Source organism: Cololabis saira, chromosome 10 (genome assembly GCF_033807715.1).
Source record: "Cololabis saira isolate AMF1-May2022 chromosome 10, fColSai1.1, whole genome shotgun sequence".
NCBI lineage: Eukaryota > Metazoa > Chordata > Actinopteri > Beloniformes > Belonidae > Cololabis > Cololabis saira.
The window spans coordinates 14,731,822-14,759,819 of NC_084596.1; the positions used below are offsets into that span (position 1 = coordinate 14,731,822).

The 27,998-nt window shown below is 37.7% G+C and overlaps 1 protein-coding gene across 1 annotated transcript; it reads left to right on the plus strand.

Annotated features, from left to right (window-relative positions):
- The first annotated feature begins 1,847 nt into the window (after window positions 1-1,847).
- On the plus strand, window positions 1,848-27,995 carry acss2l (acyl-CoA synthetase short chain family member 2 like). The gene is made up of 18 exons (XM_061731779.1): window positions 1,848-2,128; window positions 2,232-2,427; window positions 4,817-4,908; window positions 5,329-5,432; window positions 13,223-13,295; window positions 13,466-13,541; window positions 14,914-14,998; window positions 16,419-16,556; window positions 17,339-17,509; window positions 17,601-17,734; window positions 19,945-20,077; window positions 20,219-20,275; window positions 22,452-22,532; window positions 23,383-23,491; window positions 23,696-23,764; window positions 23,914-24,090; window positions 27,371-27,445; window positions 27,522-27,995. The coding sequence occupies exons 1-18, from the start codon at window positions 2,005-2,007 to the stop codon at window positions 27,647-27,649; spliced, it is 2,022 nt and encodes a 673-aa protein (XP_061587763.1). The 5' UTR covers window positions 1,848-2,004; the 3' UTR covers window positions 27,650-27,995.
- The last annotated feature ends 3 nt before the right edge of the window (window positions 27,996-27,998 follow it).

Consider the following 27,998-nt stretch of genomic DNA (forward strand, 5'->3'; position numbering starts at 1 on the left):
GCGACGTGACGTTCAGACGCAGCGCAACCCAATCGATCCCAGAGTTAGACTCGGAGACGGGGGATCTGGAGGGTTTTCCCTCTAAACTCATAAATAAAAACATTTTCATTGCAATAAAAGCATTTTATAGGAACAGGTATCCTCTATTATAACGTGGCTACATGTTAACATGGCATTCATTATTATGAATTTTTAATATCAATGATTTAACAACAGTAACCATCTATAACAACTAGAAGAATATAATTTCCCTTTGGGGATTTAAAAAGTATTATAGAACTGAAATAAAAAACAAAAAAACATGTATGTATGTATGTATGTATATATATATATATATATATATATATATATATATATATATATATATATATATATATATATATATATATATATATATATATATATATATATATATATATATACACAGTATACGATCAGGTATCCTCTATTATAACGTGGGAAAAAATCAGGGGGGATGGTGGATTTTATCATAAGGGGACAGATCATTTGTGCTGATTACAAATAATATAATATATTACAAATAATAGCACTGACCAAAACACCTGCAGAAATACCGCAGGAATGATATAGCAGCAGTTAAATGCAGCCTTCTGTAAGCTTTAAATATGCACTGGGCTTATATCAAATACATCAAAACACAAAAATAAAAAAACAGTTTTCTGAACTTATCAATATGATTCTGTCCTTCACAGGATAAGTAAAATGGATCACTGCAAAAACTCAAAATAAGAATATTTGTCCTATTTCTAGTTAAAATGTCTCATTTTAGTAAAAGAAATTCTTATCACACTTAAAACAAGAGTCATCACTGGAAAAAACAACAATTTTCACCTGTTTCAAGTAGATTTTCACTTGAAATAAGTAGAAAAATCTGCCAGTGGAACAAGATTTTTTTGCTTGTAATAAGAAGATAAATCTTGTCCCACTGGCAGATTTTTCTACTTATTTCAAGTGAAAATTTACTTGAAACATGTGAAAATTGTCAAATAAGTTATTTTTCTGACGATGACTCTAAATGTTGAAATAGCAGTAAAACCACATTCATTGATGAAATTACATAAGGGATGGAAAGGGGGGGATGGCAGTTTTACAGGGGGGATGATTTGGACCGTTTTTATTTCAGGGGGGAGGCCATCCCCCCTCATCCCCCCTCAACTCCAGTACTTTGTATATATATATTTATGATGGGTTTTATTTTTCAGTTAAATTACTTTTTCTTATTTCAAAGTACTAGGCAACGTAATTCTTAGTGACTCTATGACAAGAAAACAGGAAATGATATAAAACTACAGGAGACCTTCTCAGGGTGTACCCCACTTTCCAGCTGTCAACAGTTGGATCAGACTAGAGGTCTATGGCCCTAAGTGGTGTTGATGGGGCTTGATGTTGTTTATGTTAGTGATCTTGTTCAAAGAGACACCTTTAATGCACTAGACAAATCTGGTAAAATGAAATCTAAACAAATATGTGGACATCATTAAATAATTAAAAATTCCTGTGGTATAGTAATTCTTTGAAGAGGGCGGAATTTGTTTTAGTGAAAAAATGCTGTTCCCTGTCTCTTTAATTTTACCTCTTTTCTGAGAGCACCCATCACCCTCCCTCCATAAACAAACCTCTGTCTGTCTGCCTGAGTCCACAGCGTTCATCCTGCCGAGCACCACCTCCTCCTCCTCAAACCCACTTGCTTGGAAGCATAATGTGATCAGCATGCCACAGGAGGCTCATCCAATGAAAAAGTGGGAGTGCTCCATCGGGTGAGCCGATTGGCTGCCCTGACACTAAGCAGACCCAGGGAAGAGTCTGCAGATCTGGGATTAGGGGTAGGTCTTTATGCGTGCTGAATGGTGCTGCTTCAGGGCAGGAGGCCCTGTTGTCACCTTGCCCTGCAGAACCCAGACAGACCAGCGGTGACTCCAGATTAACCCATTTTTCTGACTTTCCCACAGATGACATAGGTCTCGCTACAGCTGTTCCTCCACAATGGTTGTTCCTGAGTCCCAGGAGAAAATGTACGACCCTCCTAACAACCTGCAGAGGGATGCTCATGTGCCTGATTTTGACTCCTATCAGGCAATGTACAGGAAGTCGCTGGAGGATCCAGAAGGTGGGTCAAACATGTTGGTATTTTTAGTGCGTTGTCATCAACCTCTCTGAGCCTGTTTTTTTTTTCCAGTAACTCTATGATGATTTATTTCTCTTTTTTTTAGCTTTCTGGAAGGAGATTGCTGATGAATTCTTTTGGAAGAAGCCAGCAACAGGACCGATGCTGCAGTACAACTTTGACGTTTCAAAAGGCAACATATACGTCAAATGCATGGAAGGGGCCAAAACCAACATGTGCTATAACGTCTTGGACAGGCATGTGAGGGAGGGGAACCTCGGTGAAAAGGTTGCCTATTACTGGTAAGCCCCAGCATGCTCCAACACGGCTTTGATGGGAGGTCATGTCAGAAGTTATGTCAAGTATTTCAGCCAACAACTGCTTGACCCCTTACAGCAACTACACTGCACAATACAACACTATCTCCAACTTTTTTTTCCTTATTCAGTCAAAATGATGTTGGCAGTTACAGGAAATCCCTTATACTTTCAACAATCTGCTGTCATGGCTGCAGATGATGCTTTGACATTAGATCATGGCAGAAACTAGCAATAAAATGGTTGATTTGGACATTGAGAGGTATATGGGTCCACAGAAAAATCACTCATAAGTATTGGTGTTGTTTTATTGTATCAGCTGGTTGCAGTGACAGTTTCAGCAAACTATAAAGACAGGAAACACTGCTGATGTGCAAGTTTTCAGTGACTACAGGGTTTGTTTTGACCCCCATTTAAACACTGTTGTGACTTCAGCTCACATCTCTTTCAAACTCATCTTGCATAAACGGTCTCAAATGTTAGGACTGCAGAAAGGCAATGGAGCAAAAAGTGTCCTTTTCTTTGACTTGTTATTGCACCAAATGTTTGTTTCTATGATAGGGGAAAAAAAGAAGCTAATATAAAATAATCCGCAGATTTTGCATTGGAGCAACAATTAAAACTTTGTAGTGTGACAGTGTGCAACACCAAGTTGAATGTTGCTTTGCACTAAATCTTATTCTCAAACCCAACTATCAATAAAAGCAGCCCACTGGCATTGTTTGGATATGACAGATGTTAATGATGTTTTTTTTTTAATTATCTTTTGTATATAGTTATAATGTACAGGTTACAAATGGCTTTAATTTCAAATTTGCTTAATAATATATTTCTGTCTGTTTAAGGATCAATAAAGTGAAATCAAACTCAGAACTGCAGTTGGATGACAGTGCAACAGAGGGATTTTTACGCTAAATCATATAAAAACAATAATTGTAAGAAAAAAAGGGGTTTGTGTTTAGAAGGAGAACTGGACTGATGTGTATTTGATGTTGTATTTACTGACAGTTGAGCAACAGTGTTATAAATAAGTCAGCAAATTCTTTAAGGGAGACATATTACTGGTTTTCTTTTTTTCTCAAAACTTTCCTGAGGTATTTTTAAATGATTAGTGGGTTTAGTACCAGTGGGAGTTAGTGGAAAATCTCCACTTTCAACCAAGACTTTAAAGCCGTGTTTATAGCAGACAGTTCCATTAGCTCCACCCTCTCTTCCCATATACAATAAATACACAATGATGTGACGTTTTTTAGTGGGAGATATTGATTATTAGGATGTATAATTTTACTCTTATGTGGGTTTGTGATGTCATAGTACCCCGGAAATATGAGACTGAGAATGAGAAGGTTTCAGAGATGGCCACGTGTAATGAAGTGACAGGGTTCTGATATATTACACTTTTGTTATTATCAATTTGTTCAATCCCTTTTCAGTTCAATGACGTTTTCTTGGAGCATCTTCACAAATATCAAGAAGGGATTTGCTTTTGTTTCATAATTTGAACTAAAGAGGTCAGAGAACTGACACCTGGGAGCAGCAAAATAAGTAGGTCAAGACTTTAAAGATGAATACATGAGGATTTGACCTAGAAACTAGCATTTACCGTCACACCATCAGCGCTCCTCATCCCTCTTTCACGATGACCTGTTTCATTAATGATTGCAAAGTTTAATCTGTGTAATCATTTATTTCATTATGCCCAGACGGACAATGGTCAATGCCATGTTATTGCACTGTTTTGGCTACTGTTCATCACTGGAGGCTTCCCACCAGTCAGTCAGACTGCTGGCATGTCAATCACAGTGACGCATAGTTTTGTAAATAACTGCCTCGGCATGCAGCCAAGCCAAATATAGATCATGCAACAACTAGAACAGGTTATCTCTGCAGTGAACCTTCTGAACTGACTTCCCATCTTCTCATATTGTTGGAAGATGGGTGGAGGTTTCCTACAGGAGTTGGGATGGATGCAATGATCAGTGTAGGTGTAAATGTAGATGGTGTCAAACATTGAAACTAAGCAATCCAAAACACATTTTTTTAAGTTTTGAGAAAGTTAAAAAAACAACCTAATTCTTTCTAGATATAAGAATTTAAAATGCTGAGCAGTTAGAGGTGCTGCAAACGTTAATTTTCCAACAAATTCTTGACCAAATTCTTGATTCTTGACTCACACTGATGTCTTTGTAAAATAAGCAAGATGTTCCCTGATGAATTCATTGTTTAGATGGCAGAATATGTTGCTCTGTGACATCGTTGATGCTGCCTTTTGAACAGTCTGCTCATCACAAGCTGGGTGGTCCCACTGGATGATGAACAATTAGGATTTGCTTCAGCCCATCCTAAAAACAAATCTTGTATATTTTCATCTCAGGGAGGGAAACTCGCCAGGCCATCACGCGACCATAACCTATCGCCAGCTGCTGAGCCACGTCTGCCGCTGTGCTAATGTGCTCAAGCAAATGGGTAAGAAATATATATATATATTATATATATGGCATATAAGGACCGGCACCTGCAAAGCACCTGTAATTTTGTTGTGTATTAAATGTATTAAATGTTGTGTACTAAATCCAAAGGTCAGGAATTTAGAAATATTTTCTGCCCCTGAATGTAAATACTTGAGTTTCTAAAGTCTACATTGGTGCATGTGCAATATTTTATGTTGGACATTAACAGCTGAATCATTTGTTTTATGAAGATAATTCATGCTTCAATACGAGTGTTTTCACTACGCGCTGCACTTGTTGCTGACACACAGCGCTGGCCCACATTCTGCATCGCTGTCATTATTAAACCTGAGCTGAGTCATCGTCGGGATGTATGGCCTTTTGAAGTTTAACCTTCAGACTTTTACAACAGTGCGTGTTTATTTGTTTCATCAAGGTGTGAAGAAGGGAGACAGGGTGTCCATCTATCTGCCCATGATCCCGGAGCTCATCTACGCCATGCTGGCCTGCGCCAGGATCGGTGCTGTTCATTCCATTGTGGTAAGATTTATAATGAAAAGGGCGAATCCTGACAAATAACGGCCCCCACTATTCCTTTGTTTTTTCACTTTGCTTTCAAATATTTTTAGTTTATTTGTGCTTATATCCAGTACTCGAGTTGTAAAAAAAAATTAGGGGGGGATGGTGGATTTTATCATATGGGGACAGATAATTTGTGCTGATTACAAATAAATGCACTGACCAAACCACCTGCAGAAATACTGCAGGAATGACATAGCAGCAGTTAAATGCAGCCTTCTGTAAACTTTAAATATCCACTGGGCTTACATCAAATACATCAAAACACAACAATAAAAAACAGTTTTCTGAACTTAGCAACATGCCTCTTTCCTTCACAGGATAAGTAACATTGATCACTGCAAAAACTCAAAATGTTAACAATAATATTTGTCTTATTTCTAGTTAAAATGTCTAATTTTAGTAAAAAAAATCGTATTACACTTAAAACAAGACTCATCACTGGAAAAAAACAACAATTTTCACCTGTTTCAAGTAGATTTTCACTTGAAATAAGTAGAAAAATCTGCCAGTGCAACAAGATTTTTTTGCTTGTAATGAGAAGATAAATCTTGTCCCACTGTCCCACCTGTTGAAATAGCAGTAAAACCACATTCATTGATGAAATGACATAAGGGATGGAAAGGGGGGATGGCAGTTTTACAGGGGAGATGATTTTGACCGTTTTTATTTCAAGGGGGGTGCCATCCCCCCTCATTCCCCCTCAACTCCAGTACTGCTTATATCTGCTGTATTCCCACATGTGATGGAATTGCTGCCTTCATTCTTGCATAGTTTTTGCAGATAATAAACACGTTTCTCACGTGTGTTTGCTGATCTGACCCCATTTCCACAAGAAAACTAGCTGAACCTGAGCTCTTGCTTTTGTTAGCGCAGACTGCCTCACTCCAGTTGTTATCAGCTGTTGACAGCGAGACTACAGCCCTGACAGCACCTGCACTCACTATATCGGTCAGACATCTACTGGCTATTTCCAGCTTGGGAAGGCAATCCGGCCAGCACTGTTTTATAAATTTAACCTTCCTTTTCCCCGCAAAGGTTGCTAGCCGTGTTAAAAATAACCCCAGGCAGCGGCTCCAAGGGGGGACTCTGCATGACCAGCAAAGGCATGTTTTTGGCAGCGTGCAACTGACCTTGTTTGTGCTTGGTCATTGTTGTAAATTTTCCAACTGCGTTTTTATCATATTAGACATGAACAGCACTCATTACTGTAATGCTCTTTGGGATGGCGCCAGCCGGCTGGATTCCTATGTGACTATTAATGGTAGTTGTGGATAATGTTGGCATTAAAAAGCCGTCCGAGATGAAGACAGGAGGACTCGTCTGAGCCAACACCAGTGACATTTCTCAGAGACAAGAGTGACCTGATTTATGAGGAAGGCTTCAACATTGAAACTTAATGCTCCGTGAACTTATAACCTTGGCCATAGGACAAGTGTCTGGCAGGGGACTCGGCAAACGGCAATCATATAAAAGAGCAATTATTGGATGATTAGTTCATGATGTCAGATTAAACAAGGTTACTCATCCATTAATGATGATGAGGGGGAGCGGCATCATCTGCTGTTTTTATAGCTAGTAGACACATCTGACGCAGCACAGCGTTGATCTTGACCACTTTGATGTAGACTTTTACTATCCTTCTGCTTTCAACATACAGGACTGTCTCAGAAAATAAGAATATTGTGAAAAGTTCTTTATTTTCTGTAATGCAATTCAATAAACAAAAATGTCATACATTCTGGATTCATTACAAATCAACTGAAATATTGCAAGCCTTTTATTATTTTAATATTGCTGATTATGGTTTACATTTTAAGATTAAGATTTCCAGAATATTCAAATTTTTTGAGATAGGATATTTGAGTTTTCTTAAGCTGTAAGCCATGATCAGCAATATTAAAATAATAAAAGGCTTGCAATATTTCAGTTGATTTGTAATAAATCCAGAATGTATGACATTTTTGTTTTTGTAATTGCATTACAGAAAATCACAATATTCTAATTTTCTGAGACAGTCATGTAGATTTAAAAATGGGTTAATTCTGGATAAATAATCTCAACGTGCTCTGAACAAGGGTCAACTGTTGGATCCCGACGGTAGGGAAAATCCTCTTTCACCAATATGGCGGGCCCTCAATTTTAAAATGTAGATAGATACATAGATAGATGGATACTTTATTAATCCAGAAGTAAATTTAGTACAACTTTACAGCAGAAATAAATATATTTAGAGCCTGGTACAAAAAACAGTTAAAGTCTTCATGGGTGAATTTTTCAACCTAGACAACTGTAAAGTGATTAATTTTTATTTACCTTTTTATATTAAATTATATAAAGCAACTCATTTGAAGATAAAGGAGGGCTTTTGTTTAAAAAAAAAGAAGTGAGAGCTGCACGGCAGCCGGTGGTGGTAAAAGCTTGCTGTCACTTCAGCAACTTGGTATTTTCGACAACCTTGACTCCTGAGATGTGAATAATGACGTAAGAGATGCTTCCTGCTTCCTATCTCCTTTTTTTTTTTCACTTTAGTTTTTATTGAAAAATTTTCCTTTACAAAGGTGGAACAACTCAATCAAAATAGTACTAAAACAAGTACAGAACACATTTAAAAAAAATAATAATGGGCCGCTCGGTAGCGCAGTGGGTTAAGAGGCGGCTCATATACTGAGGCTACAGTCCTCCTCCTGCAGCGGTCGCGGGTTCGAATCCAGCCCGCGCACCTTTGCTGCGTGTCTTCCCCGTTCTCTCTCTCTACCCCTTTCCAGTCTGCATCTCCAATAAAGGGCCACTAGAGCCCAAAAAAAAAAAATCTTAAAAAAAAAAAAAATAATAATAATAAATAAATAAAACAACATCAACAACACATGGGAGTCACTTTCCAAGCAATCTGTCCATATTCCCTTTTCTTTTCCTCAATCAAGTTTTTTTGTTTTGTCGTTGTTCAGTCATAAATATTGTCCATCTCGTCCATTTCTCTTTGAACTGGGCTTCCTGCAGCCTTAAGTGATGTATCATTTTTTCGTTTGTGTAGATTTCCTCGACCAGGTGAATCCATTGTTCTTGAGTAGGGGTGTCTTCCCTTCCCCATTTCTTCGTGATAGCTTTCTTAGCTGCTGTTAGTAATATTTTTACCAGGCATCTGTCCTTTTATCTTATATTTTCTTCACTTAAGTTACACAAATACAATACTGTACAAGATAATGGAATCTTATATCCAAGTACTTTCATCAATGTATCGTGTAACGTTTTCCAGAACCATCTGATTTGATCACATTTCCAGAAAATGTGTGAGTGATCCACATTCATTGTTCCACAGCCTCTCCAACAAGGCATATTTTTGTTCAACTGTTTACTCTTGACTTTGGGTGAAATAAAAAAACGTATCAGATTTTTCCAGGAGCTTCCTATCTCCTTCAATCTTGTTTTTACTCTTATATCATAGATAACTGGAGACTATCTCCAGCCTCCAGGCACTCTCTTCTTTACTCCTCATTGAGATGCAGTTGAGCAGCCCATTCACCAGTTCTGTGACTGCCTTTCTTTCCTCTACTCTCTAGCTTATATCTCTGCATTTTTAGTTTTTTTTTACTACCTACCACGATATTTACAAATATTAAAGTTCCTGTCAAACAAGAAGGACCCCGGGTCGATCCTTGATGCGTTCCTACTTCCACGTGAAACCCATCTGTCACCCCGTCTTCACACCAAACACACGAGTCCTGCAGACTCAGCACTGACATGCTTTTCTTCTGCTTCAGTTTCTCAATCAATTTCTCAAGTTAGTTTTCAACAGCTAAAGAAAGCAACAAAGAGACCAGTCTAAAATAAATGATATCTGTGGGATTTTACAGGAGGCAAATTTCTTTCTTTTAATTTTTGAATTGGTTTTAAATCGATACTCACACAGATTCACAGTCTTGCTGCAAGGTTGCGCTGAGGTTTGGAGGTTTTTATTTGCTTTGTAATGTCACTGATTTGAAGCAATTAGCCAACAATGATTTATTTCTCTGATCCACTGATATATTCTCCATTCACTCTTCAGCTAGCTGGTGCTGTGGTCTCTTTAGCGTGGCAATAAGTCTTAATATGACAGACTTATGTCTGGCAATCCCCTAGTTGGGCTCTTCTGTGCTGCTCTGAAGTATCTGTTTACTGACGGTTACCTTTTCTTGAGCAGTCATGTCAACTGATTTACATTAGTTTTTCACACCAAGAAAATAATGAACATGTATTGTGATGATGTAAAACAGTGTCAGTCTACACTGCAGTTGTTCTCAGACAAACTGAGATTCCTGCCATTTGTTCAAATACTGAACAAGCATGGAAAGAAACAGCAGCTTGTTTTTTGGTAATGTCTCTCTCTTGACAAAAGGATCACCACAGTGGAGCTTTGGCATATATTTTACACTGGATATCCTTCCTGATGAAACCCTGCATGCACAGGGAGAGCCTCAAACAGGGACCTTGTGAGTGTGAGGCTTGTACTGGGCTTGAACCCATGATCTTAGTGTTGTTAACACCATGCTCTAACCAGCTCAACTAACCAGCCATGTGTGCTCAACGAAAACACCAAGATTAAATCAAATGTCATATTGTGATTGTTGGGAAGCTTTTATTCCCCTTACAGAAACATGGTTGTGATCCACTTAAGAAATAGTATTTTCACTTTACCCGTTTCCACTTTGCTGCATTTAGACACATTCACTTACAGAAGGAAACATGTAGACTGCACCTTTTATTTTTTATTTCTTGAGGAATCTTTGTGATCCCCATGGAGGCAATTTGTTTTACTGGCAGTCTTATCTCTTACTTCTTGCTTTTATTTCATTACTTTAAATAATCTTTTTCAGGGTAGGCAATGAATAAGCTTTGCTTCAGCCTACACCTTTTTCGGTCTAGATGTTATTTGTATATTGGAAACTTTTTTGTAATGTTTTTTATTTTTAACATTGTATTCGTTTCCTTGTTGTCTATTTTATTCTTTTTTTTTTTGTGATGTCATGACCGAAAATAAACTAAACTAAAACTAAAAAAAAACAGTACATATATATATATATATATATATATATATATATATATATATATATATATATATATATATATATATATATATATATATATATATATATATATATATATATATATATATATATATTTACGACGGAGTATTAGGGCAACTAAGACAAAAAATTTTTTAATTACGAGAGTAAAGTCATAATATAATGAGAATAAAGTCGTAAAATTACGTGAATAAAGTCATAATGTTGCGAAAATAAAGTCGTAATAGAATAAAGTCGTAATGTTACGACTTTATTCTCGTAATATTACGACTTAAAGAATATAAGAATAAAGTCGTAACATTACGAGAATAAAGTCATATTATGAGAATAAAGTCGTAATATTACGAGAATAAAGTCGTAATATTACGAGAATAAAGTCATATTATGAGAATAAAGTCGTAATATTACGAGAATAAAGCCATAATATTACGAGAATAAAGTCGTAACATTACGAGAATAAAGTCGTAATATTACAAGAATAAAGTGGTAATTTATGAGAATAAAGTCGTAATATTACAAGAATAAAGTGGTAATTTATGAGAATAAAGTCGTAATATTACGAGAATAAAGTGGTAATTTATGAGAACTCTAACAGGAAGAGCATCTGTGTTAAAATGAGGAATATCTTGTGAAGTTATATTTATATATTATATTATATATTACGACTTATTCTCACAACATTATGACTTTATTCTGGTAATTCTATGACTTCATTTTCGTAATTTCCATTTTTTTTTTTGTCTTAGTTTGGCCCTAATACTCCGTCATACAGTATATAGTTACTGTAAGTGGAATAAAAGCTTCCCAGCAAGTGTTGATAGCTATGAAATAGACACAGATGTCATGTAGACTGATAAAAGTAAGGGCAAAAGCATCAGAATCCAGCGACAGTTAATACACGTCTAAACTCTGTTGCTGTTGGCAGAAGAGTCATGTCATGGTGAGAGCCATAAAGTACAGAGGAAAGCCAACATGGAAAAGTACCATCAGCTGGCCCACTGGCGTGCCTAAGCTGACAACCTGGGGAAACACTACACTTGATGCTTGAAAAGTTGGCAGGCGGTGCTAATACCAGTTTTTAGAGTCATAAAAAAAGGACAGCATTTGGCTGCGAGAGGGAGAAACAAAGAGCAGCGTGGCTTGGACAACCTAAAACGTGTATTAAGCCGGGATGCCGGCATAACTGCAAATCAGTGAATAAGAGAAACAAAACAGGATTTTCCGATTTAGATTTTCCTCACAGCTGTTACACTTTAAAGCACATGTAATCCGCTAAAAAAAAAGTCTGTGGGAACAGGCTTCCTGGCCCTCTCACTGGTCTCTTTTTTTATGTACAGATACTTTCCCCTTGTCACAGTCGCACTGAGCTTCAGCTCCAAAAGAGCAGATAACCCAATTTTTTTTTTTTCATCCAGACTTATTTGTCATATTCTCACAGGTCCGTCATGTGCAGTGAAAGAGCAAAAGGCCACAAAACTTGTTACTGCTACACTGAAGTAGCTATTTTGGGTGGAAATGCTTTGCTGATACAGTATACGTGCGTCAAACAGCATCTCCAACTGTCTCTTGAGCTCATTTCAAGAGAAACTTGGAGATAGCAACAGCCAGTTGGGAACATTGAGAAGGTCAGCTGACTAGCATCAATGTCTCCTAAAAGTTTGAATAACCAATTTGTATCTAAACAAACTACTATCAAGTGGCTAAAAATCCAGTTTATCAGCCAACTGGTACACATCCAGCACTTATTGTTATTTGGACAACAATTAAAAGAAATTAAGTCACAAAGGTCTCAAAATCTTCCCGAGCAATGGTCTCAGATCTCAGTTGTTACTTTGATGATAACATAAACTATAGTATTGTTTCTCTGAAGGTGTTATCATACTTTAAGATAAGTACCACAAAACAGTGGCGTCAATTCAGTCGAAGCTAAGGTATGGCAAGGTTACGAGTCACATAACTTAACTAGAGTATCAATCAACACGTCCAGCAAATACTTATCACAGAAGTCTGCTATGTAGTTTATCTGTGTGGTCAAGAAAATTGGAACTTTTTCCAATGCAGTCTCACTCACTGCAAAACTCAAAATCTTACCAGGAATATTTGTCTTATTTCTAGTTAAAATGTCTCATTTTTAGTCGAAAAATCTCATTACACTTAAAACAAGAGTCATCACCAGAAAAATAACTTGTTATTTGACAATTTTCACCTGTTTCAAGTAAATTTTCACTTGAAATAAGTAGAAAAATCTGCCAGTGGGACAAGATTTATCTTCTCATTACAAGCAAAACAATCTTGTTCCATTGGCAGATTTTTCTACTTATTTTAAGTGAAAATCTACTTGAAATAGGTGAAAATGGTTGTTTTTGAGTCTTGTTTTAAATGTAATGAGATTAAAAAAAAAATTAGACTAAAAATTAGACATTTTAACTAGAAATAAGACAAATATTCTTGTTAAGATTTTGAGTTTTTGCAGTGTATAATAACTAGTGAAATTGATCATGTTGTTCTTATTTGCATTTGTAGTTATTACATAAATGTATTTAAAAAAACAAACATTTACATTTAACCCTTGAAGCAAAGGTGTGGCGGCTGCCATACCTTGCCATACCCAATTGATGCCCCTGCCACAAAACAAACTGATCAACCTCTCTTTGTGCTTTTGTCTTGTTTTTCTCCGTGCATGTTCAGTTTGCAGGTTTCTCCTCTGAGTCTCTGAGCGAGAGGATTATGGACGCCCAAAGCAGCGTTCTGATCACAGCAGGTAGCGTCTCAGTGCTCCGTTTTTAAATTTATGTGCAAAACAGGCTCGACCAGGGCGTTATGTGATGCTCCAGGGGCTGTGGAATGACTCACATCTTTCATTTATTTATATTCACCATCGTATGTCTTTCTATATAACTGTTCCACCCTCTGCACGTACATAATTCACAGATGGTGTTTACAGAGGAGAGAAGCTGATCAACCTGAAACACATTTCAGACGAGGCGTTGGAGAAGTGCAGGGAAAAGTAGGTGCCGCTTTTCATTCACGGCCAACAGTTTCCCAGTTCCAAGCAACCACCTGTATTTACACGAGATGGTTCTGGTAATAGGACTCATCCTGGAACATGAGCCCCACACACACACACACACACACACACACACACACACACACACACACACACACACACACACACACACACACACACACACACACACACACACACACACACACACACACACACACACACACACACACACACACACACAGAGCAATCTTCTGTTATCAGAGAGACTGAAGAACACATCTCTGGGCTTTTAGATGACAAGGTTGCCGGGCAACATGAAGCACTTAGATTCATCAGGGAAGCCCAAGCTGCTCATCTCCCATGGCAACGAGAGCCTTGGAGGGATGTGAGCTGAGAGGCAGCGCATGCTGGGAAGGGATATCTTCAGAGAGGCACATATAGATATATTTGGAGGTGTCAGTTCTGCATAAATAAATCAAAAGATTGTGGCATTGTATCATGTAAGATGTAAAAAGCTTGTAACATAACAACAATGGTATTTATTATTAACCTCATGACACATTATGCATTTCCTGGAATTACTACTTAATGTCTCTGTATTTAATTTATATCATCTACCCCTACAAAATGCAAATATCACGACGGATTATTAGGGCCGAACCAAGAAAAAAAAAAAACGAAATTACGAGAATAAAGTCATAATAATATGAGAATAAAGTCGTAAAATTACGAGAATAAAGTCATAATGTTACGAGAATAAAGTCGTAATATTACGAGAATAAAGTCGGAATATTTTGAGAATAAAGTTGTAATATTACGACAATAAAGTAATAATATTAAATATATTATAAATATATAAATATAACTTCACAATATGCTCAATATTCCTTATTTTAACACCGGGAGAAGATGCTCTTCCTGTTAGAGTTCTCATAAATTATATTCTCATAATATTACGACTTTATTCTCATAATATTACGACTTTATTCTCGTAATGTTACGACTTTATTCTCGTAATGTTACGACTTTATTCTCGTAATATTACGACTTTATTCTCATAATATTACGACTTTATTCTATTACGACTTTATTCTCGCAACATTATGACTTTATTCTCATAACCTTACGACTTTATTCTCATATTATTATGACTTTATTCTCGTAATTTCCAAATTCTTTTTGTCTTAGTTTGGCCCTAATACTCCGTCGTAAAATATAATATAATGACAGGTAAAAATTTAAGAGAGCAGTAAAAAAATCAAAATAATGACTCAATCTCGTATATATACCAGGCTTCTCCCAAAGTCCACTTTCTTTGAAATAGCTGAGAAGCGGCTCATCGCCTCAATCTCTTTTTCTGTTTTCCTTGCAGAGAGTCATGCAGTGTCACCACATGTCTGGTTGTCAAGCACCACTCAATGAGGACAATAAGCGGAACTTCATGTAACAAACTACAGGTAGACGTGTCACGGTGTAAATCCCGTCTCCACTTGTTTCTTTTTTGTTTGTTTGTTTCTGTTAAAAGCACTTCAGTAAAAATTTGAAGTCATATTCTGAGGTGTGATTTAAGGGTTCTTTTAAACTTGTTAGCAGTATTTTGCAAATGTATCTTGTAAAACAAGACAAGTCATGTTTATTTGATGACAGTGAAGTGCTGTGTAAACTTTTGCACTGTAGATATTCAGCCGCTTTTTGTCTTGTTCTAATGTGGAGGGCTACATTTTCACCACTTGTGTCAAAATTGTACAAACAGAAAGTGCTAAGATGAAACTGTAAAAATGCAAAGCTCCACCTACTAGTGAAGACTACGACGGAGTATTAGGGCCAAACTAAGACAAAAGAATTACGAGAATAAAGTCATAATATAATGAGAATAAAATCGTAAAATTACGAGAATAAAGTCGTAATGTTGCAAGAATAAAGTTGTAATATTATGAGAATATAGTCGTAATATTACGAGAATAAAGTCGTAAAATTATCGAGAATAAAGTCGTAATATTACAAGAATAAATTGGTAAAATTACGAGAATAAAGTCGTAATATTACGAGAATAAAGTCGTAATATTACGAGAATAAAGTCCTAATATTGCGAGAATAAAGTCGTAATAGAATAAAGTCGTAATATTATGAGAATAAAGTCATAATATTACGAGAATAAAGTCGTAATATTACTAGAATAAAGTGGTAATTTATAAGAATAAAGTTGTAATATTATGAAAATAAAGTGGTAATTTATGAGAACTCTAACAGGAAGAGCAGTCTTCTCCCTGTGTTAAAATGAGGAATATTGAGCATCTTGTGAAGTTATATTTATATATTTATAATATATTACAACTTTATTCTCGTAATATTACGACTTTATTCTCAAAATATTACGACTTTATTCTCGTAATATTATGACTTTATTCTCATAATATTACAACTTTATTCTCGTAATTTTACGACTTTATTCTCATTATATTATGACTTTATTCTCGTAATTTCCTTTTTTTTTTGTCTTAGTTTGGCCTTAATACTCCGTCGTAGAAGACAGACGTTTTCAATTATCAGATTAAATCACTGACCTAAAATACAAATCAAGCATATTACTATTCAATTGACAATTATGCCAACCGAAGCCACTCTTTGCTTTATGTATCCGTTATCAAGCGCTACAGAGTATTAAAGCCACTCTAGGTAGCAATATCACTTCTGACCACATGGTGGCAGCATACCACATACAAGTCTACATGTCAGCCATCAGTGTAAGGCATGAAGTAGTGCACCTCTAGTGGAGCAAAGTGGTATTAAAAGGGCCACAGTAAATCATAGTAAATCAGTGTGTTGTGAGCAGCAGCTGTAATGACCGGGCTGATGTTTACTCCTCGGTTCATTCAGATTTCCTGGGATTCCCAGCGAGACGTGTGGTGGGACGAGGCGATGGCAGACTCCCCTGAAGAGTGTGAACCCGAGTGGCTGGATGCCGAGGACCCGCTGTTCATCCTCTACACCAGCGGCTCCACCGGCAAACCCAAAGTAAGACAAACTCACCAGTTTCTCATGCTCTTCGTCATGCTCTTTTTTCCACAAAGGAAATATGTGGAGACCCGTCAGTAAGTCCTTGATGGCCTTTAAAGAAATCTCTGCACTTTTTCACTGTTTTAGTTGATAAATAGAGAGAATTTGTGTTTATTGAATAGTAAGAGTTTAGTTTTAGTTTAGTATGTTTTTGGTCATTTACATTTTAAGATGTTTGCATATACACACTGTATATGTATAGACACAGGTATATATATATATATATATATATATATATATATATATATATATATATATATATATATATATTTATATATGTACAGATTTCCTTTTTTTTTTTACCAAAAAATGTATAGGCTGAAGCCTCATGGCTTATTTTGCCTATCATTTTCAACAAAAGGCAGACTACAGAAAAAAAAGATACTAATAAGAAAAAAACGAAACGAACGAATAAAACAAAGAAAATGAACAAAGAAGAGAAGAAAATAAATGTGGTCACTCACGATTGAGGACAGCTGCAGGAGGAAAGTTGCATAATTTAGACAGTTTAATATGAAGATAATTTATATTAGTGTCCTATATTTATCTATTATTTTAGATTTTTCTATTTTTTTTTATTTGTAAATTGAGCTACTTTTTTTTAGTTCCTTATCCAGGCGGGTGAGAGGCCGGTAAGAGGTGTGAAAAAAATCCTAGAGAGCAAAACTTAGAAAAAAAACTGTTCCGTATTTCTGCTGCCTTCTGTCTGTGTTTACCGGTAATCCTTGCCCACTGTTCAGGGTGTCATGCACACAGTCGCCGGCTACCTGCTCTACACGTCTCTGACCTTCAAATATGTCTTCGATCATCACCTGGACGACGTGTACTGGTGCACGGCGGACATCGGCTGGATCACCGGCCACTCCTACATCGCCTACGGCCCTCTTGCAAATGGTGCCACGAGTGTGCTTGTGAGTCATTTCATCAAAGCGTCGCTGCTCCTAACAAGCGTGGGAAGAATTTAAAATAAAATTCAAACGTGTGGCTCTGCTCTGATCCCAGTTTGAAGGCATACCCGTCCACCCTCACGTCGGCCGGTTCTGGGAGATCATCGAGAAGTACAAAGTGAGCAAGTTTTACACGGCTCCTACAGCCATCCGCCTGCTGATGAAGTACGGCCGGGAACCAGTGCAGAAGTGAGTCGCTGCATCTGATGAGAGCAGGTCAGACCAATCTTTATTAAAAAAGAAAGGTGATTCTGGAGTTTCAGAGCACAGCAGGACGGAAGAGTATTAGGGCCAGGCAGGAGAAAAATAAAAATAGTATTTTAGAGGAGGAAGATTTTTTTTTTCATTGTGCACTTCGAGAAAAAAGTCGAAATGTTGAGAAAAAAGTCAAAAAGTCGAGATTAATGTTGAAGTAGAATTTCGAGAAAAAAGTTGAAATGTCGGGAAAAAATGCTGAGATAAAAGTCAAAATTTCATGAATAAAGTCAAAATGTTGAGAAAAAAGTCGAAATGATGAGAAAAGTCAAGATTTCGTGAATAAAGTCGAAATGTCGAGAAAAAAAGTCAAAATGTTGAGAAAAAAGTCAAAATTTCATGAATAAAGTCGAAATGTTGAGAAAAAAGTCGAAATGTTGAGAAAAAAGTCAAATTTTCGTGAATAAAGTTGAAATGATGAGAAAAAAAGGCGAAATTTCTACTTTATTCACGAAATCTGGACTTTTTTCTCGAAGTGCACAGTAAGAAAAAATCTTCCACTCTCAATTTTTTTTTTTCTCTTGCCTGGCCTTAATACTCTTCCGTACAACAGAGGTCAAGTCAAGTCAACTCTATTTACGCAGCACATTTAAAACCAAAACAAGGATAAAACACAATCACTTATACAGAATAAATGTTGATAAAAATATATCTCTTAATATAACAACACCTTAATTAAAATTTTCCAGCATTAAAATGTTCAAATCCCTCAGAACAGTTTGTTCACTTCGTATGATGCTTATTTTATGAGACATTTAAAAGCAGAGACACATCAGTTGACCAGCTGGTGAACTTAAGGGAGGGTTTTTATCTGATCGGCTCTGACTGATATCAGCCTGTGTTGGTGGCTGAAATGCTGGCTTGTATTTTTGTAATTCAGAACATGCATCATATAAAAAGCCTGGAAAATGTTTGTCCATTTATTTTAGTTGTCAGTAAATGCATTAGTTTTAAAGCTTGATATACTTAGAAATGTAAATTTTAGGGTCAGGTTAAGCTTCTATCAGGTGTCTCGGGTCATCTGAAGATGTGATCCCAGCTGGTCTCACGACTGGATCCAAGTCTGTTGAGGATGCTCTAGTCTCTGTGGTCCCCGTTCTCTGGATACATGGTGGACAATAGCAATAAAAACAATAACAACCTGTTTCAGAGACAGTTTTCATCCTACAGCTCTAACAAAACTCAATCTACTCAAAAAACAAACTGTAACTGATATGAGGGATTGTGTGCATGTGTAGGCTATCTTTAATTATTTATTGGTTTTAATCAGTTATTTGTTTTATTTTGTGTTGTGTGAAAGTGTTTTATATACTATAGTACTGTTCTTTTTTTAGCACTGACTGATGGCACTTTTAATTTCGTTGTTATAAAACAACGACTAATAAAGCTCTAATCTATGTATGGAATAAATTAGATAGGGATTTGAAATTATGTAGAACCTTAACCTTATTTAAAAAAAACATTAAAAAGAAGGATGATTTCTTTATATCAAATTAATGAGTGGTGATGCTTGCTATGTTGAGTTGGGTATTTATTTAATTGGTGATTTGATTTGATTTTTTAAGGATGAAGGAAAGTATGTAGACTGCACCTTTATTTTTAATTTTTTTTTTATTTCTTGAGGAATTTTTGTTTTACTGCAATTGCAATAAAATAAAAATTGCAATCTGCAATTTGTTTTACTGGCAGTTTTTTCTCTTACTTCTTGCTTTTATTTTATTACTTTAATTAATCTTTTTGAGGTTAGGCAAATAATAAGCTTTGCTTCAGCCTACACCTTTTTCGGTCTAGATGTTATTTCTATATTGGAAACTTTTTTATAATGTTTTCTTTGAACAGTGTATTCGTTTTCTTGTTGTCATTTTTATTCTTCTTTTTTTGTGATGTCATGACCAAAATAAAATGAACTAAACTAAACCAAACTAAACTAAATCTAATCTAATCAACTGGACAAATGCACCAACTACACATTGTTTTATACTAGCGGTCTGCAAGCTGCATGTGTTTGAAATGAGCCTCAAGTTTCCTCGAAAACAGCAGTATAAACTAAGCTAACGGCTCCTGCTTATCTTACAAGATGCAAAACTACTGTGAAAAGATTTAAATGATGAAAAGTGAGGAAATCGACTGTTTTGACCCGTCAGGTACGACCTGTCCAGCTTGAGGATTCTGGGCACCGTGGGCGAGCCGATCAACGCCGAGGCGTGGCAGTGGTATTACGAGGCCGTCGGCCACGGCAGATGTCCTGTGGTCGACACCTACTGGCAGACGGAGACGGTGAGGAGGACACGATCGATGAAATACTCGGGGACACGATAGCTGGAAGACGCATTTGGTGTCAGACAACATTTGTCTGGACTTCACAGAGTTGTGGTCATCTGCGTCACCGCGGTTATGTTCTTCTCTGCTCCTCTGCAGGGAGGTCACGTCTTGACTCCTCTTCCAGCTGCCACACCACTCAAACCCGGCTCTGCCGTAAGTAGCACTGACAGGAAGAACAGAAAAGATTTTGCTGCATCCTTTATACATTTCTACATTTTTGAACAAACTTGATCCAAAAGCAGAAGATATCTGCTGATATTAGAGTAGTAATTTAAAAAAAAACCTGCAAAATGCAGAGAGCAAGATCCTCCCTCCCTCCAGAGCTCCCTGAGTAAACCTACCGCATCATGAACACTTCCAACCCCCCACTTTATATTGAATTATTTGTGTCTATTTTATTGCTCCAGGGCTGGTTATTGTTGTCTTTTCTTAAAACATTGCATTTATAAAACGAGTATCTAGTGGACAGTGAGGAAAATTACACTGAATGTGCCAAAAAGTCAATAAATAATTAAATCAGGTAGAATTACCTACCCTACCTTTAATTGTGTGGTGGGAGTATCTTAAGGCCCAATCCCAATTCAACTTCACTCGGACTTCTTTTCTTCACTCGCACTTCATTTCTTCCCTAACCCCTAAAAAAGAAGGGGGAGATTTTAGGGCACTTGAAATCTAGGGCACTTGGCCCAGGTGCCTGTCCCATTTCTCCTACTTCCTCGTTTTCATCCATAACCTTATCAGGAAACTGAGAGCCAAAAGCTGTTTTAATTTCAGCTGTAGCGCTGTTATGGCACTTTATTAAGTTTTAATATTTTTTCAGGTATAAAGGTAACCTTTAAGATCCGCAACCGGGGCTCAGTTTATCCAAATAACGCCTGTTGAAAAATTTGCTCCGAAATTTCGAGATTTCTGTCTGCCGGCTCCGGAGCTTGGGTCCGCGTTAAATCGACGCAGAGCCTACGGCGTAGGGTACGGTGTACGGCGCGCGTCGCTGCGTACATCGATGCAGAGCTTACGGCGTAGGCTCTGTGTTGGTGTAACGAACCATAAATCCCTTTATTCTGGCGTGATCTTCGGCAACTTTATCTGAAAGTGTGTAAATTACGCAGATAACAGCTGGATTACTTTGTCGTTTCTGAAAACTATTATATCAGAAACATCCAAAACAAATCTGACGGGTCACAGGATTATTTCTCTCTATTTCTCTGAGATGAGTCTGCCTGTTTGCCTTCGGTCGGCGAGTCAAATCGACGCAGAGCCTACGGCGTAGGTTACGTAGCCTACGGCGTAACCTAACAGCCTTTACTCCGGCGCGATCTTAGCGAACAACGGACAAAAAAGGGATTATGTACATTCACTGAGTTAATATTATGAAAGTAAAATATTGGTTTGTAACTAGAAATGTAATCAAAACGCATTTTTATGCAGAAACTAACTCAAAATATTGATTTTATTCACAAAAAAATAAGAAATGTCCGCCATGTTTTTTTTTTTTGATTCAGTCCGCAAATGACGACGAAAAGCATTCTGGGAAATTTTTATACCCCCTCGCTCGCGAAGTCAGCATCTGAAAACCCTCGATTTGAAGGGGCTATTCTCAGCCCCTAGCCCTCGTTATGCCCCCTCCCCCTTGGTGAAAAGAGGAATTGGGACACCACTACCTTCACGGGAACGCGCAAAAGTTAGGGTTAGTGAAGAAAACGAGGGTGAGGGGTTCAATTGGGATGCAGCCTAAGCATTCCCTCATGTGATGCTAAAGAATTTCAAATGTCCTGTATTCTGAGCCATTCACAGTTTTTAAGAAACCAGGCCCAAACCATGATACTATTAAAATCTCTTAAAACACAACACACTTCTCTTGAAGTTTAAACTTTACCCTGAGGAGTTTTGCAACTTGGTGAAGCTTGACACCCCCGCTCTTTGTGAATTTTGTTGACTAGCATTCCTCGGGAGGGAAAAATAAATTCCTCCAGCAGTACAAAAGCTCGTCTGACATTGGGTTGGTGGTTTTATAATTTTCCAGTCAGATGGGCACCAATAACTGTTTTTCTGCGCCGTTAAAATCTACCAACGTCGTTAAACCCAGATTTTGAAAGATCTTTGTTCTTTCAACAAAACATTGTCAGAGTTGTGATCCAGTCAAGGGAAAACATCTTCAAATGGTTTTACCACTTCCTCATAATTAATTATGTGTTGTATTGTACATATGTTGGTAATTATGAGTAACTTAAGAACATTTTCATTCTTGTTTTGTTAATTCGGGTTCTCCGGAGCTTTTGAGTTAAAGACCACTGATATCTGACGTTAACAAACACCTCTCACACCTCAGACCTTTCCTTTCTTTGGGGTTGAGCCGAGCATCCTCAGTGAACACGGCGAGGAGCTGGCAGGAGAAGCCGAGGGTTATCTGGTACGTTTCTCTCTGCAAAGACTTTGACGGCTGTTTATTCTGCTGTGCCAACATGAAAAGTAGACAGAGGTGTCAAAAGTATTCACATTCATTACTCAGGTGGAAGTATAGATACTAAAGTTTAAAAATACTCCTGTAGAAGTTGAAGTATCATCTCAAGTTTTTTACTCAAGTAAAAGTATAAAAGTACTGGTTTCAAAACTACTTAAAGTATAAAAGTAAAAGTAATGTAAGGGGGAAAAAAGCCATTAAGGACAAAAGCCATTGAAAATGAATGCATGTTAGTATAATGCAAATATATTAAAGAACCATATATGTGTACTATTGAGCATTAACATGTGTTTCAGAGAGCAGGAGTAATGATGACTAGTTGCCTATAAGTATTGTAATGGTGCAAAAAGTCAAACTTCAGTGGCATGTTATCATTTATCCTAACCTTTATTGGAATGTACATCCAAGTTTAGTTGCAGGAATCTGAGGGAACGGATGTAAGAACAAAACTGGACAAGAACATCTGAAACAACCACAACCAAATTCACTCTATCCGGATGGAGCAATTTAACTGGATAGTTTTTTTTTAAAGGCGGAAATGAAATAGAGTAACGAGGCTGTTTTTAAAATGTAAGGAGTAAAAAGTACAGATAATTGCGTGAAAATGTAAGGAGTAAAAGTAAAAAGTCGTCTGAAAAATAATTACTCCAGTGAAGTATAGATAACCAAAATTTCTACTTAAGTAAGGTAACGAAGTATTTGTACTTCGTTACTTGACACCTCTGAAAGTAGATGAAACGTTGGTTGTGTCGTGTCTTGTTTTGTTGATTTGTGCGTGTGACTCCCGTGTTTGCTGCAGGTATTCAGAAGGCCCTGGCCTGGAATCATGCGGACCGTGTATAAGAACCACGAACGCTTCGAGAACACATACTTCAAGAAGTTCCCAGGCTTTTATGTGACCGGTGACGGTGAGCCGCCAAAGTCAACCTCAGTCCACTTTTGTGTCTCTCAAATATCGCCCAGCAAAACCTCCTTTTTTACTGTTCTCAAGCTGTAGACGTTCATTTTTTTTCCCTAAAATACCAAAACGTCTCTTGAGGGCGAGCATAAAAAAGCTGTACAGACTCTTCTGGGGGTTATGCAATGTTTGATTTCTCTCCGATTTCTCTCAGGCGTCAGACGGGACAAAGACGGCTATTACTGGATCACAGGGAGGATAGACGACATGCTGAATGTGTCAGGTAGTGCGCCGTGACGCCGTCTCTGTCTGCCGCCTTTAAACAAAACATTCAAATTAAGTCTCTTGAGCACCAGCCAAGGTTATTTTCAGTGTTTGGGGATGACATTCTCAACATATTGTTGCATCTATTAATTTGTGCTGCCCTCCAAGGCCACCTGATGAGCACGGCGGAGGTGGAGGGCGCTCTGTCGCTGCACCCAGCTGTGTCGGAGGCTGCCGTGGTGAGCCGACCTCACAAGGTGAAGGGAGAGAGTCTGTACTGCTTCGTCACTCTGAAAAACAGCATAGACTTCAACAAAACACTGGAGGATGAGCTCAAGAAACTCGGTGAGACGCTTTTATTGAGGTTAAAGAAGAAAGAAAATCTAAAATTCTTCTTCTGGAGAATCTAAAATTGAGTAGTGTGTAATGGTAGTAGGGCTGGGTGATATGGACCAAAAGTCATATCTCGATATTTTCTAGCTGAATGGCGATACTCGATATATATCGATATTTTTTCTGTGCCATAATTGGGGTTTCCCCCGAAAGCATTATAGCATAGCATCTCTGTTAGCTTCATTTTTTTCTGAGGCAAACCCTTAAAAAAACAGTCAGTTTTAATACAAAGCCTCGTGCCAAATGTCACACAGGTACCTTTATTAACACTGCACAATATCAAAATGTATAAAACAAATGAAATAAAAATAAACATATATAGCATATATAGAATAAAAATGCTTCTTGAATAAAATAAAACAAATATCCCTTTCCGGCATAACAATTAAATTAAAATACACTGTGCAATTAATACAATGTAGACAGTAACAGGCAGACTTTTCCACTGAGGTTGACAGTTGTGCAAATGACAAAACATTTGTGCAAATCTCAAATAAAACATTCAAGTCAATTTTTCACAAAATAAGCTATATCAAAATCGTAATTTTTTATTTTTTTTTTTAATAATCGATATAAACGATATTGTCTCGTACCATATCGCGTTTGAAAATATATCGATAGATATTAAAATCTCGATATATATCGCCCAGCGCTAAATGGTAGTAGGCTATAACATAATAGGAAATAAAGGTGCTGCGAACCTACTAAGCATGCATAGTAGTTCATCTTGAATGAATTCTCTCTCTTTTTATTCAAAATATTAAATCTCTTTACAAAGCCGTCATGCTTGCAGAGATTTTACGTAGCAGTAAAAGCTATACAGTCCCTATACAGGGAGCTGTTTTCTCTCCTGGACCACCTGAGACGCCTCATCTATGGTTGGAGCCTTTCCTCTCTGTTTGTCTCATTTACATAACGCGGCCGATGATAAATGGGCAGCTGTCTGAAGCGGCTCCTTCAGAATATAAAGCAACATCCAGTCATTTTTCTGAGGCTTCTTCATCCCGTTGAAGGTCGTTGGAGGACTACAGTTTTGTCCCGGCTGTCATAAGGCGAGAGGCGGGAAAAAGCGCCGGTCCGTCACGGCCCATAGAGACAAAAGCAACCATGCACACTCTCAGCCTGGGATCTAATGTTTTATAGTAGCAATTTTAAAGCTGCGTAGTGACGCTCTTGCAACTCTGTTGTGTTTGTTCTGATTATTGTTGTTGATTGCATGCAATACACTTAATTTGCTTTAGATGCCACTTGTAAACCTACTTTTCACTTCTAAGTGAATCTGCAGGATCAACTATTGCCAGTCAGCCTCCAGAGTTTATCATGAAAATTTAAATACGACAATCCTTTTTAGATTTTACAATCTAATCAGTTTGCTTTGTAGAAACAAGTAATTTGCGTTGTCATGTTGTTTCTCCTATCTACTGAAGTGCTTCATGACTGCGTAACTTTTAAGCATAAAAAAACATCAACTGGGATGAACCTTTGCAACTGACAGTCACTTCAGGGCTCTATATATCTATATTTTGGAAAAATACATTAAAACTTCCACAGTGATCGACATGTCTGTATTCAAATACGGTCAAAATTGACATTTACATTATTTGGATACCAGAAACAGCTTAGTTTTTTTCAAAATTTTTACTCAGCTACTTTTATTTCACCAAATGTTGGAATGAACTGTAGCAATTTTTTGATAATACAAACAAAAACAGAATAATGATCTGAGATTTTAAAGCCACTCTATGTAGCAATACCCATCTTGACCACATGAGGGCAAAGAGATCTGCTGTGACAATGAGAGATCCAACAACAATGACTACGTTTACATGCAGTTAAAATTGGGGTTATTGCTAATATTCCGGATACTGAAACATTCGGAATATTCCGTTTACATGCGTGAGCAAACAGGGTTAATAATAATAATAATGAATTTAACTTGTAACGCACTTTCCATTCAATGAATCTCAAAGTGCTACACTTAGATCATTATTCATTCATACACATTCTCTCCGGTGGTGGTAGCTACATTTGTAGTCACAGCTGCCCTGGGGCAGACTGAAGGAAGTGTGGCTGCCATATCGCGCCAAACGGCCCCTCCGACCACCACCACCAACATTCACACACATTCATACACATTCACACGGGGCAGGTGGGTAAGGTGTCTTGCCCAAGGACACTATGACAGCGACTGGGATGGAGCGGGATTCGAACCGCCGACCTTCCGATCTTTGGACGACCTGCTCTACCACCTGAGCTATCCCTGTATACATGGTAATTAATCATTCGGGATATCTGGATCAAACCAGCGACGCGCGGAGAACGTGATGACGCAATTAGCGTAATTTCCGCTTCTTCTTCCTTTATCCAAATTCAAAACAAATGCTGCTTCGCGCAACTTTTCGCTCATCTTCTTGTAAATCTCGCTATCCCCGTACTTTCTACCGTCTACAAATGCCAAAATGTTCATATCCTTCATTACATTTATGAAGTGATTAGTCTCCTCCTCACTCCAAAAGTGTGGCGTGGTCTTGCGTTTCTCCGTGTTTATAAGAACTTCCTGGACTCAAAAGACCAGGATTCCTTGCGAACAGAGCATGCGCAGAAAACAAATTCATGTTCTGTTTGATGGTGATATTCCGTTTGGTGTTTATATGACCGAATATTTGGGTTTTAAAAGGAGTAACCCAGGGGTCATATTCGGGTTTTTAAAAACCGGAATATGAGAAAATTCGGGTTATTCAAAGGGGTTATTGGTGTTTACATGGCCGTGCAAATTCGGGTTATTGCCAATATTCGGGTTTTAAAAGGGTTATTGATTGCATGTAAACGCAGTCACTATTATCCTAATGACTGGGGACGGTCCGGCAGGTATTTTATTACAATTTCATCCCACCGGAGGTGCTTTTTGTTGTGTCTGTCGGCTCATGTGCCATCAGTACATTTCCCCCATGTGGTCAGACGTGGTATTGCTACATAAAGATTTTTATGTGGCAATACCACGCTTTCAAAAATGACACCTAAAGTTTGTGTTGCCTTTACAACATGACATTTGTGATAGTATGTGCAGCTTTACTATTCTGTGGAAGGTTTTGTGTCTAGTACACATGCTCACACAAACATCTACGGATGGATGTTAACGTTTTAGTCTTAAATATGTAAAGACGTAATCTCTGAACTTGAGCCCAGGCAAGCTTTATTTTGCATTGATTACTTATCTTTACAATTCTCTCAGTGAGGGAGAAAATCGGACCAATCGCAACGCCAGACTTCATTCAGAACGCCCCGGCGCTGCCCAAGACTCGCTCAGGTGACAGCTCTACCTCAGCATCCTCCTCTTCCTCGTTCGTCCTCCTCCTAAACTCCTCCCTTTTCTCCCTCTTCAGGAAAGATCATGAGGCGGATCCTCCGTAATATCGCCCGCAACGAGAGGGACGTGGGGGACCTCTCCACCTTAGCTGACCCCAAAGTGGTGGAGGAGTTGTTCAGTGAGCGGAGTGAGGCTGCAGCCTGAGAGACGCCTCCACCTCTCTGTCCTGATGCAACACTACTGATGGAGGCAATCACAAACCACTGGCTTTGTATCAGCGTCTGACTGTTTTTTGTGCCCTCTTTTGGACTTTTGGACTCTGAGTTGTCAGTTGGTGTAGATTTATTATTAAAAGGGCTGTTGGTGGTTCGGGCCAAAATGTCACATATGCAAGTTTAAAGCTTTATCAGTGGAAGAAGTGAATCTTTGTTGTCTTTATGACTTTTGACATAGTAAATCAGCTCTGCAGAGCTTGTGTCTGACCGATGTCTGATGTATATTTTCACACTTTAATCCATTTTTATGACCTGAGAATAAAGTGTTTAATTCATCT

Excerpts from the sequence above, each read along its gene's own strand:
- acss2l (XM_061731779.1), top strand. The coding sequence starts at position 2,005 with ATGGTTGTTCCTGAGTCCCAGGAGAAAATGTACGACCCTCCTAACAAC. Across the intron at positions 4,909-5,328 it reads TAATGTGCTCAAGCAAATGG|GTGTGAAGAAGGGAGACAGG; the intron begins GTAAGAAATATA and ends TGTTTCATCAAG. Across the intron at positions 17,735-19,944 it reads GGCCGGGAACCAGTGCAGAA|GTACGACCTGTCCAGCTTGA; the intron begins GTGAGTCGCTGC and ends TTGACCCGTCAG.